Source organism: Nanorana parkeri, unplaced genomic scaffold, assembly GCF_000935625.1.
Source record: "Nanorana parkeri isolate BGI_ZX_2015 unplaced genomic scaffold, ASM93562v1 scaffold528, whole genome shotgun sequence".
Lineage (NCBI taxonomy): Eukaryota > Metazoa > Chordata > Amphibia > Anura > Dicroglossidae > Nanorana > Nanorana parkeri.
In genome coordinates, this window is record NW_017306796.1 from 368,166 (window position 1) to 381,636 (window position 13,471).

A 13,471-nucleotide genomic window follows, 5' to 3' on the forward strand; every position below is an offset into this window, starting at 1 on the left:
TATATACTTTTATAAAGCTTTCTGATGTATCATACCCAATGTCCACAATTAAATATTAGCATTGGGTAGACTGCCCCTATAAAATAGTTCTACTGTGACCTCTTACTAATAGGTATTCTAGACACTCTTTGGTTTTTAGATATGATATAAATAACCCTGGCTTTACTCGGTTTACAGAATATGATATAACATTTGGGAAAGAATATGCAGAGCAGAAGCCCAGCTCCAGAGACCAGAATGGCAAATAACTCTACAGCTGTAGTGTACTTTCCTTTTGTGCTGATGTAAGTTGGTATGAAGGTGACCCAGACACTGAAGAAGACCAACATGCTGAATGTAATGTACTTTGCTTCATTATAAGCACTCGGCAAGTTCCTGGCTAGAACAGCAATCACTAAACATCCCATGGCCAGACAGCCGACGAATGCCAACATTGCGTAAAAGCCAAATCGTTCTTCACAGTCTATGATTATATAACCAGGGTATGAGTAGAAGTCCTGCGTTGGTATTGGTGGACCAGTTCCTAACCACAAAGCACAGATAAGAGCTTGAAGGAAGGATGAAAGCCCAACTAGCACACATGGAAACTTTTGTCCTATGAATCTTTTCAGCCGGCTACCAGGTCTGGTGGCATGAAAGGCCAACACCACAAGAATGGTTTTGGCTAACAAGGAGGACACTGAGACAGTAAAGGACATGCCAAATATCGGTTGCCGAATCAGGCATTTTATATTCCCCTGGACACCGATGAAGACCAAGCAGCTGCAGAATGTGAGGATGAGGGACAAGAGGAGGACCATACTGAGTTTTCTGTTGGTAGTTTTTATGACTGAAGTGTTTTTGTAGAGGATGAAAATGGCCAGGAAATAGACAGAGGTCACGGAAAGGATAACAGCACTTGAAGCTAAGCATCCTCCAAGCAGTTCTTGATAGGACAGATAGGCTATTGGCCTTTGTACACATTTATCTTTGTTTTTATTTGGCCATTGTTCATCATGACATTTCAAACACTGGATCATATCTGTAAAAGGAAGCAAAGACAATAAGCATTAAAGTGAACCTGTCACCTACGGGCAAAGCAGAAGCAGATTTGCAATATGAACTAACCTTTTAGGGCCCATTCAAACTATTGCACTAAAGCATGCATTACTGCAACTCACGGTAACTCGGATTAAGTGTGTTGTACTATGTGATGCCACTTATTCTGTATGCCAAAAATGCTACATGCTTACATACATGTTTTTGGTGTCTTAGGCATCCCATGCAAGTGAATGCACCTTAACATGCAACATAACACGTGTCCTAAAGCACCACAATACTCACCCAGTTGTACTACTGATCAATTATTGCTCTTGATTACTCCCTAGGAGTAGCAAATAATTGATAACTAGTTTGAACTAATGGCTCCACCAATGGGATAAGCCACATTAGTTTCATACATTAGCATTGTTCTCTCTTCCAGTCAACATGTTGACAGTTAATACATGTACATTTGTGCAGATTTTCATTGGCTACAAGTGCTGGTCTTCCATCTCCAATTCTGCATCCTCCTTGTTCAGGTCGTTACAGGATGCTGATATCAGGACAATTTCAGCTACTTATACTTGTTGCATTTATACATTTTAATCTTGAAAAAACACATTGCAGTATTAATTTGTGTGGTTGGTCTTTCTGTTTGCATTCAATGTAGTTAATGTGAACTTCCCCTTTAAACCTTCTAAACTGTCAGACGGCACCTGCAGGTGCCTGTATGAACTGTCCCAGAGGCACTGGGTACCCAAACTCACACCACCTCTGTCTCCCACGCTTCACCAGTAGTTAGTGAGGCCACCCATCTTAGGTATGGACCAATAGTGAGGCGCGGGGCACCTAAATTTTGAAGACAGAAAAACCAATCAAGATTTTCTGAACAGAGAGCCAGTGGTCTCAGGATGCTTCAGAAGATATGACTGCTCATGAAAGTACCTTTGGGTATCTGCTGATAGATTAAAGGGGCTTAAAGTGTATTTCTACTTTTGCATTCAAATCTGAAAAATCCCCTCTATATGTGTTCCTATTCACACAACATTTCTAAAAATATATTTGCTTAAATAATTATAAATATTATATTTATAATGAATAATAATATTTATTTAAAACAATATATTATATATGTGTGTGTGTGTGTGTATGTATATATATATATCTATATATAGATATATCTATATATAGATATATAGATATAAAATATTTTTTAGATATTTCTTTGGTGAGGGCCTTTGTGCAGATTCTAGGCTACTTTGAGTAGTTTGAAAGTGAAAGTAGAGGGACAAACTGAGAGACAGGCTGATCTTCTTCTCATTCACATGCAATACTTCTAAGTATTTAACCCTTTGTTAGGACAGACAGTGTTCAAATCTAGTTTACAACTGATAGTTGTACAGGCAGGTTTGAATAGAGTAAACATAACTACCCACAGCCCCCTCATTATCATTACAAAGGGGAAAGGCTAGATAGGAGTTTTAGGCAAATATAAAGCACTTAAAAATGGAGGCAGAATTTTTGGAAATATTTTACAGTTATGCAATGTCAATCACATGTAACACATATAAAGATGTTATCCCAATTTGGCTGCAAAAGTGGACATACACTTTAAAGTGAGCACCAGCTAGTTGTGATTTGTAGCCTTTAAAATGAAGGATATGGAGTAAGTATTTACCAGTTTGATTAGTAATCTCTCCTGTAGGACAGGGAACACAGTCATAACAGCAGGCTGGCTTTCCCTGTTGTACCATTTTCCTGGACCCTGTCGGACAGCTCGGACTGCAGACAGAATATGGCAACACCTACAGCAAAAACCAGAACCAGAAACATGTCATTACCAGAAACAGCATGGTACTGTATGCTGGAACCTGTTTTTAGTAGTTAGTTTAGCCCTTGTTCACATCTGTGTACTGCGACAATGGATGTGCATTATTACGCACTTTGCTGAAGCACGCTAAAACATTTATCACTTTGTTGGACCTGCCACGGGGCCATTCATTATGAATGGAACCCTAATGCACCTTGCTGCACCAGGCACTTTCATGTGCCTATTTGTACACTCCAAGTAGTGTGACTTCACACAGAACACCAGCCCACATGCTAATACTAGCTAGTGTGAATGCACATTTTACATGGTGGTCCCTGTGCACTACACTGTCACTTATGTGACACACTATAGTATTCCCCCTACTCCTCCCCCAGCTGCTATATAAGGTTATGTAGGGAGGGACAGAAGAGCTGGGCCAACACAGACATTAATTAGACACTTCAAGAAGAGAGGAGGACTATGACATGCAAGGAGGGGACTGTCCTAGAGAATTGGCTCTTCAAGAAGGAGTCAAACTTGCTAGCAAGTTCAGAGGCACATTGTTAGTGAATACAAAAATTGTTTCTGGGAAGAAAAAATGCTGCAAATGCCCGTTTAAAATACTTGATTTTTCAGTGCGTGTACCTGGAATTTTCAAAGTTGGTGACTTAAATAGCATTTGCTTAAAAGGAACCTTTTCTAAGAGAAATGCAGGCTGCCATTGTTGAGTTTCTTCTGAAAGTTTTCCAAGGGCAAAACTCAATACTGTATATTCTGGGTCAATTTCTCAGATAGTTTTGAAACTAGTGGATCAACATAACAGCCAAGTAACTAGCATGTTCAGAAGAAGATGGCAGCCTTCATATTTCTCCCAGTACAGATTTCCTTTAAAATGAATTCTCACGTTAAGGTGTGATATTATTTCCTTTCAGTTATATTAAAAATTTGAGAACAAAATATGTCACTCAATCAGACGATTGATGAATTAAGAAATGAAGTGGTCCAATTCAATGACCTTATCACAGGTAACCTATCGACTCACTGATCTTTATTGAATCAACAAAAGGTGTCTGAAGTGTCCTTTGGTGATTCGGAGTAATTACACTTTCATACATCTTCTCTGCTCTGCACACACTACACCAGGGGTAGGCAACCTTGGCACCCCAGCTGTTGGGAAACTTCAAATCCCATAATGCATCTGCCTGTGGGAGTCATGCCTGTGGCTGATAGAGTCTTGCAGTGCCTGATGGGACTTGTATTTCCACAACAGCTGGAGTGTCAAGGTTGCCTATCCCTGCACGACACTATCAGATCAACATTTGTCAACACAAAGAGAAATCTCATCCCAGTACTAATGACTGCGCGCCATTCACACCCATAGGTGTGCAATATACTGTCAGGTTTACCTGGTTAAAGTAGACAGGCCACACTACCGCCGACTCATTTACAAAGAAATCTGTGGAAGTAAGCTTTCCAACATGGACACTTCTAAGCTTCTTCTTTTGGATGCTAATCCGATTAACCAGATCATATTCGCCAATAGCATCTCCATATTTATCAAAGTAAATGTGTTCTCCCGCTGTGTTAGTGAAATAAACTCTCTTTATGAAGAAATTAAGCTGCAGAGGAATAGAATGAGTGATGGTTATGGGTGACATAATGGTCGTGGTGACAGAAATGGTCTCCAGGGGGTGACCATAGCCAGGGAGATCTTATGTCAAGAAAACCAGGCTAGGCACACTTCCAGAACCTGCCACAATTATATCGCTAGTCTTGCTGATAGACATCATGGCGGCTAACAGCACCCCACCCCACACACCCCCAATGCCTATCCCGTTACCTGAACCATGGGTATCAGGAAGCTGGGTGACGAATCATTACACGCCACCCGGCTTCCTGATTGTTCGGGAAGCCGGTGTTCTATCATTCCATCAGACCCGTGACTTAATCGAACTACCAGGTGGCGTGTGAAGGGTTTGGCCATGTGCGCAAGTGCACTGCGGCACCGGGTCTGTAAATCTTACAAACCAATACAGCTTATCAGTGGCTCCTAGTCCAGAACTCTTACGAACTATCCCGCATGCGGCAGTTCAGACATCTGATGGCTACTGCGCATGCATGGGTCCAACAAAGTTCCCTATGTTTTCATGTATAATGTTCATAAAGAAGAATAAAACAAATAAACAATATATACTATTTATTTAGTTTTCTTTATAAACATAATACGTGAAAACGTGGCATTGGGAGCTTTGTTGGACCCACGCTTGCACAGTAGCCATCAGATGTCTGGACTGCCGCATGCGTGGTAGTCCGTAAGAGTTCTGGACTAGGAGCCGCTGAATTGGTCTGTGAGATTTATGGACCTGGTGACGCAGTGCGCTTGCGTGCTCCACACACCCCCTGTGGCAGTCCAATAAAGTCACGGGTCCGATGGAATGATAGAGCACTGGCTCCATGCTCCCTCGTCACCTGGGAGCAAGGAGCTGGCTTCCCGGCCAATCAGGAAGCTGAGCGGCCAATACATGCCGCCCACTTTCCTGATTGGTTGGGAAGGTGGCCAATCAGGAAGCCAGGCGGCGGTCCTTACCCACCCGCGCCTTCCTGGTTGGCCAGAAAGATGGCTCCATGCTTCCTCATAAGTTGTTGACGAGGGAGCATGGAGGCCGCATCCCGGCTAATCAGGAAGACGGGCAGCGAGTCATTACACGCTGCCCGGCTCCTTAATGGGACTTTCGGTATTAAATATTAGCTGAAATCACCATCAATGGCTTTAAGTTTGTAAAAGCTGATGATGTCCCCAGCCTGTGCTTCTCTTACCAATATGTTGTTGCTATAAACTCTTGGAGGGTATAAGCCAAGGTGTAGATTGCATTATATATGCAATAACTTTCCATGAGTGTTTTGACACCCATCAACTTCTCCCTCTTCCCCACGTCATGTATAAAGCATTTGTGATACTCAGAAGAGCTATTTATCAACATCTACTGAACAACTACACAGCCAAAGCATTGCAAGTGATGTTCAAATTAGCTGCATTGCTTGCAACTCAAGAGTGGTGTATGGCCAACCTGAAGGTTTACACTATTTATTACATCTTTATATATTAGATGAAATCACCTTCCATGGCTTTAAGCTAGTAAGAGTTGGTGATGTCCCCAGCCTGTCCTTCTCTAACCAATGCCTTGATACCATAAACTCTTGGAGGGCATAAGCAAAAGCGTAGATTGCATTATATAAGCAATAACTTTCCACCAGTGTTTCAACACCCATCAACTTTTTCTTCTTCACTATGTCATGTCTACATGTGTTATAGAGCATGCTCTTTTCGTGTTGGTCACATTGATACATTATGGACTTAAATAGGACTATAAATTCGTTACTTTCATATTGTTCCAGAGTTGTGTTCCACAGAAAATCCATCAGCCCAGGGACTTCCTGTTTCCTTAACTGAATTGCCAGACTCCCATGAAAGGGACTTAGGTCAAGAATGTCAATTGTGGGAGTCAGAAGGTGGTTCATATCTGTCAAGAAGATCCACACTTTCTTAGGGATTGGTAATTTCTTCAATAACATATATAACTTGTATGTGAACTCCAAATCCGCCCAGAACACAATAATATTTGCTGAGGAGGTTGAGATTATATTGGCTAGTCTTACACATTCAGTGTTCAGATATTTAGTGGAGCTCCGAAGCTTTTTAATGAAGGCAATACAACCTCCTCCACTAATAATGAAGGCTTTTACTTTTTGAATTGCATTTTCATTGGATTCAAGATCTGAATAAATGATTCCAATCCATGTCCAGCCAAAGTATTTCAGCACCAAATGTAAGACATTTTGCAGATGAATGGCACTAGGGACTGTGCGGTAGAAGTATGGAAACCTCTGAGTGTCACTCAGGAGAGGGTCTATGGCACCGTAACTGATCTGCAATATAAATAGAATGAACACATGCCGTGATAGTACTAGCATCATTTCCTTTATATTGTATTCAAGGCAAAAAACTAAAATAGATATACTGGCTGCATTCATTTTCATTTTCCATGCTAAGATTATTTTCAGCAAGTACATACACTAACATACAGAATGATTTTGCTAAAATGCGGTGCACTTGTCTTTGGGTTTGGATACGCTCTAAAGGTTCATTGATGTTTGGATACATATATTATGACTCCTTAAAATGTATTATACTTACCTTTACTGCCCCAATTAAATGCAAGTCTCATTCTCTTCCACAGTTAAAGGTGCCGCTATGGTCTTCAGTATCCAACACTTTTGGGTGTTGCATGGATATTGCATCCCCCTATTGCCTGCTGTGCTTCCATCCACTGGCCTCATCATAGATATTCTGTTACATGTGTATGGTCATCTTAAAGAATACCTATGCTTTTACCTAGCATAAACGTAACTGTCTCCCATTGCTACCTATATCACTTTCTTGTGCATATCATATCAGCTGGCAACCTGGTGCAGGAGGTGTGGCCTAAACCAAGTTGAGTGGTGCTCCCGAGCTGGTGGGGGTCACATGGCACCCATGGTTGTCTATTTGCAAAGAGGCGGCATTTCCGTTAGGGCCTATAGAGAATAGACTGCTCATGCACAGTACTACATGGCCCTCCAGCCAGCTTGGAAGAGAGGAGCAACTCAATGGGCTGCCCACTGATCTGAGGTATGTACAGGCTCTACCTATTAAGGGGAGGGTGAGGAGTGTTCTTAGGCTTAAAGGAGAACTATGAGGTGAGTGAAAATCACTCAGCCTCATAGTTCGAGCCGACGTGTGACAATTAAACTGTCACACGTTGGCTCAATAGATCGGGAAGTGAACGAACACATACCGTCGCTCACTCACTTCTCGATCATCTCCCTGCAGAGAGTGGTAACTGTCAGTCACGGCTCCCTGCAAGGTTTCCCCCACTCCCTGCTCCGATCCTCCAGGGCTGACTGGAGGAACATCCGGGGGAGTGCGTTGGGTACAGCTGGTTCTGCCTCTAGATAGGCAGAGCCCGCTGTCACTCACGCAGCTGGGTGGATATCGACAGTAATGTCAGAATCCGTCTCGGCTGCGGAGGTCTCAGTATGCTGCGATCTATAGCTTGCGATATACTAAGCTTTGGGTCACGGGAGGACGCTAGTATATGTCCTCCCGTGGCCCTTAAGAGAACTGTGGGGAAAAACACTGACCCCATAGTTCTCTTTTAAGTTGACTAAACAAAATGTCCTTCAATCCAAAGTGGATAGTCTTGCCTAACATCATCGGTGAAGGGTACATACAGTATATACCAGCTACAATCATAAAATGTTACCAGATTTTAAGTGGCCCATGATCATGTCAGTTTAAAAAGCCTTTCCTAAGCTCCAATCAAGTATCTTTGCCTAGGCTTAGAGAATTCCATCTTCATTATCTGCTGCAGAAAAGAAGAAAAGGAAACATTTTCGAAGTCTCCTCTTCCCCAGTGATCAGACTGCAACATTGCAACTATGAAACAAGCCACGTGGTGAGAGGGTGAGAGGCTGCAGCAGGGGGCTGATCTGTGCCAAACATTTACAAGGATGTACATGAGTGCATCTGTGACTGCATTGTAATTCATAATATACTGTAAAAGAACCTGGAGTTTCCCCTATGTCAAAATACAAGGAGGATATAGTCCTACATTCCTGGCAATTCTATGTCTCATGAGCTAACAAAAGTTGTGGATTTCTGTTCAGCATATTAAGGATCAAACTTGTATCTGTATAAAGGCCCCACCTGTGGGTAACCAAACATTCCAAATGTTTCAGCCACAAGAACAGAGAGTGTTGAGGAGGCAAAGCCCACTACAGTCATCAGATGTCCCGGGTTTTTGCATCTGTAGTTTGGAATGTGGAGGCCTCCACCAGTCAGTATTCTCATGTAAGCATCCAGTGTTGTAGCCTCATTCCAATATGACTCGTATAGGTGGAAGCCCAAGGAAATATTTGGCAGAAGGTCTCCATTTTTATTAATCTCCTCAATAGCAAAAAGAAGTGTCAGGACTGTTTGATATTTTCCCTGGTAGATACTGCAGAGGTGATGAGATAACAAGGATAGCTTTAAAAAAGACACATCGAAATATTTCAAATATAGACATTATTAGGTATACTCAGCAAAAATGTTTGCTCACTATGTATACTGTATGGCCTACAAACATTGGCTGGCATGCCACAGCTCTATTGCAACGTAGAAAAGCATCTACTCAAATTATCCTGGAGTGTTGACAGCTAAAATTATCCCCATTTTGCTTGCTTCTAATACAAAAAACGCAGCACAAGCCCTGCACCTTGTCAGTGCCCCGGCAGGCTGAAAATCCATATTGGAGGAGAGCTCAGCTCCGGAGCAGTCAGAGAAACACACTGAGCGATCAGTACTGATCAGCTGTACATCACTTCCTGTTTATTAGTGAATATTTACTATCTGCTCACTTTATGAATGAACAGGAAGCAGCTCAGGCTTCCTTTCCATTCATGACTGGGGTGATAGTAAATATTTATTATCTCCAGATTGTGAATGAACAGGAAGCCTCTACTGAATGCTTCCTGTTAACTGAGTGCTGGGGATGCAGAAAAAGAGATTGAGGATTCTGGGGTGAATTTATCAATGTTGTCGCATCACCAGCACCTCTCAAACTGTCATATCCCTGATCTCTAGTGCATATAGCAACAGATTTATTCGTTTTTGTTTAATTCCTAAATGCCTTCATAAGGAGAATTGTCTCTAAATTGTCTCTAAACTGTGGCAAGCTTGTATGAAAGCTGAATAGCCTGAGATGCTCGGCTGACTTGAGCGTAGGCACGGGCTCGATGTTCGAGTCGAACGTGAGTTTGACTCGAACATCGGCAGTTTGTGTGTTTGGCGAGCACATGAACTGTCAGGGTGTTCAGCGAGCTGTTCCCCCGCTGAACACCCCGCAATGCTCTGTTTGCATTGGAGAGCCCTGATTGGGTAAACCAATGCACCTGACCACAGGTCAGGTGCAAGACTTTGCCCAATCAGGGCACAGGGCACTGTATAAGCCTTGATTGGGCAAAGTAATGATGACTTTGCCCAATCGTGGCTCACAGCTAAGTCCCAGCCCCACACTATATAAGGCTTCTTACAGGGCAGCCTTATGTAGTGTGTTGCTGGAGTTAAAAATAGAATGTTTCTGTCAGAATTTTTTGTGTGTGTCAGTGGCGTCACTGGGGTTTCTCCTGTGTCACCGGTGTTCCCATTTTTTTTTTCTTTTTTCATTTCCTTTCATTATTTTTAGAGCAGCAGGTTCTTTTGCTGCCTCATTGCTATTCCCCCTTCTGTGTCGCAGGTGTTCCCGTTTTTTTTTGCTTTTTTTTATCATAAGCCATTGTACAACAGTTTATAGTGCACCAAGCACCACATTCGATAACGTATTGCACCCAAGCACCAATTTCCCATCCCACATTGTCTAATAACATTTTATAATAAGCCCCACATCATGTCTGAAAGGCCAAAAAGGAGACAGGTGTGTGACAGGTATACTGTATATAATTTGAATTGTTAGAGGAGGGCCCAATCCTGCACTCGTCAAGAATAACTGAAGGGTTACGGTGTGAAAGCACCGCCAAGGCCCAATTTTAAAGCACTTTTTGTAACTTTTATCCAACGTCTGCAAAAGGGACACCAGAATTTATCCAAAAAATCTCTAACCTTGTTCCGAGTGTCCTAAAATGTGGCCTCTTCATACAGGCTGCCACCCCAAGCAGTTATTTACAAGATTAAAGGAAAACCAATTAATTTAATTTAAATGTCATTTTTATTCTTTATAAATGTAATTTTAGCTGTAGGAGGTTCTATAAATCGAACAGATCCACCACTTTACAGGCAGTGAAAGGGGCTTCCCCCAGGCACGATATTTAAAGGAATTTTTTCATTTTTATTGTTTCACTTTAAGCAATGTTAAAAGCACTGCTCCTTTAACCTCTTGCCGTCCGCCCGTAGTAAAAAAACGGACGGACGGCACTGCTGCATTTGCGGGTTGCCGTCTCCAGACGGCAATTTTTTTCTGCTCGTGCGCGCCCCCTAGCAGGCACGCACGGGCAGAAAAGACCCGACCGTTGCAGTAAAAAAAGAAAACCCCCAGTGGTGAATAAATACCACCAAAAGAAAGCTCTATGTGTCCCTAAAAAAGGGTATAAAATTCATTTCAGTACAGCGCTGCATGACGGAATAAATGTCAGTCAAAGTACCGCAGCGCTCAATAGTGAAAAATGGCCTGGATGGGAAGGGGGTTTAACACCGCGGATGTCAACTGGTTAAAAATGGCATTTTTTTAAAGTATTTTTTTTTTCATTGATACATGTCCCCCAGGGCAGTACCCGAATCCCCATACCCTTTTTATGGCCAATAACTTGCATATAAGCCTTCAAAATGGGGACATTTGATTTTCTGGTCCCAATGAGTTCTAAGTTCGAATTAGAACTTTTTCCATGTTCGAAAGTTTGAATTAGAAGCGACCTCGGTGGTGTTCGGCTCCTCACTACTTGAGGATGTGAATCATATTTGCAATAGTTTAAGAAGTGCTCAGGAGAACTTCTAGGATGTGCGTCTGTTTGGAGGTCTTTTACTGTCACAATTTCTGTACACAAATACTGTGCAGTTTAAATATTATATGGAATGTCACGAAACATGTGCAGTGAGCGGCAAACATTATTATGTCGCAAGAACACTTAAAGGAGAACTATGAGGTGAGAGCTTTTCACTCACCTCATAGTTCTAGCCGACCTGTGACAATGAGACTGTCACAGGTCAGCTCAGTAGATCCTGTCACGGCTCTCTGCCGTGACGGGAGGGGCTGGATTCCCCTCTCCCCGCTCTGATCCGCCAGCGCTGACTGGGGAGGGGGTGGGTACAGCTGGCTCTGCCTCTAGATAGGCAAAGCCAGCTGTCACTCACGCAGCTGGGCGGATCTCGACATCGATGTCGGGATCCGCTCTGGCTGCGGCGTCTGTAGCTGTAGCTCGCGGTATACTGAGCCTAGGGTGACGGGAGGATGCTAGTTTGTGTCCTCCCGTTACTCTAAGGAGAACTATGGGGAAAAGCCCTGACCCCATAGTTCTCCTTTTAATAGGAAGAATAACAGAGCTAAAACTCTGCAGTTAGTTAGTGATGACATTTTGGTCTTTGCGCCTCAACATTTTGTGGCAAATGCGTTCAGAAATTCCCCTCCAATGTGTCTTCAATCTCTTTTTCTGTTTGAAATGGGAAATATCAGGGGTCTGTTTAGACCCCTGATGTTTCCTCAAAGCCCCTAACAGTAAAGTAAAAAAATAAATAATAACAATTTAGAAATTTGTACAAAGTTGGGATATAAGTATTTTTTGGTTTCGGCCTGACAAATTTTAAAATTACGCTTTCGGCTTCGGTCTAAAAATTTAATTTTGGTGCATCCCTAATTTATGCTATTTTTTATATTTAAAAAAACACATTTTATTAATAAATTCTTTATTAGCAAAGTTTTAACAATAGCAATACAAAACAGTATATAGTAGGAAAAATCAGCTTAGGAAAAGCATAAATAAAGGAAATATATGGAAAAACATTAGACATTGACTTTAAACTTCTAAGTCTAAATATGTACCAATTTGACTAAATGAATGATTTAAATAAAAGAAAAAAAAAATTTGAATCTGTGAATATACCATTAATTTAGCAATGTCTTTATTATTATTTACGATACAGAAGTGAAACTTTTTTTAGGGGAACAAACAATGCTTTCTTTTAATGGAACTGCTTTATTTGAAATATTTAATTTTCTATATATTATAAAGGCAAAAAGAAGTAAAACAGAGGGGGAAAAACACATTTTCCAGTTTGACCAGCAATATTTTAAAACAACCATTGTTATAAAGTGATTCTTTACATTTGCTTGCGTGCTTGCCATACCACTATATATTTCTGGTACAAATAAAATTACGTTTTTTGTTTTTGTTTTTTTAGTTCTTACAGAGACATGAACTAATGAAATTAACTAGTGAAATAATTGGAAACACAAGAACACATTTTTGTATCAAAGTAAGATGAAGCGAGCCAGTAAAGGAAGGCGTTATTTAGGACTAGTTAGGGATAAGAATGAGGTCAATAGGGTGATAGATTGAAAATATAAAAAAAAAAGTTTTTTCTTTTTAACTTTTCAGGTTTGAGTTAGCTACAGATACAATACATTGTAATAAGCTGATCCAAAAAGCGAACTACAATTTACCAATATTTTTTACATTTTAAAGAGTGCTGTCACTGTTTGGCAACAGTTCTGCTACTCAGTTGAACATGGCATGAGGTCCGAACAGCTGCACATGGGGGTTGCTGCTCAATGAGGAAAGTCTCTACAAAATACAACAATAATGCCACTTTACCTGAGATACCAGGATATATATAAAGTAGCAACACCACATTGCCTGAGGTTACACAATACAGAGAAATGCCACATTGCCAGAGATGCCATGATAAAAAGCACAGATTCTCAGCTTTCATGGAACTACAAGACTTTGTAGACAAAAAGGCATACTGGGATGTGTAGTTCCACATAACCTGCAAAGCTGATGGATACTTATCATTAATACACTTATTACACCTAATTGGGCAGCACAGTGGGGTAGTGGTTAGCGCTTCTGCCT

At 41.4% G+C, this 13,471-nt stretch overlaps 1 protein-coding gene across 1 annotated transcript; it reads right to left on the reverse strand.

Moving 5' to 3' along the window:
* Positions 1 to 89: 89 nt before the first annotated feature.
* On the reverse strand, positions 90 to 8,720 carry LOC108791109 (vomeronasal type-2 receptor 26-like). The gene is made up of 5 exons (XM_018561494.1): positions 8,577 to 8,720; positions 6,488 to 6,757; positions 4,237 to 4,449; positions 2,772 to 2,802; positions 90 to 1,021 (listed from the first exon to the last, which is right to left on the reverse strand). Exons 1-5 carry the CDS (start codon positions 8,718 to 8,720, stop codon positions 90 to 92), a joined length of 1,590 nt encoding a protein of 529 aa, XP_018416996.1.
* Between the last annotated feature and the right edge of the window lie 4,751 nt (positions 8,721 to 13,471).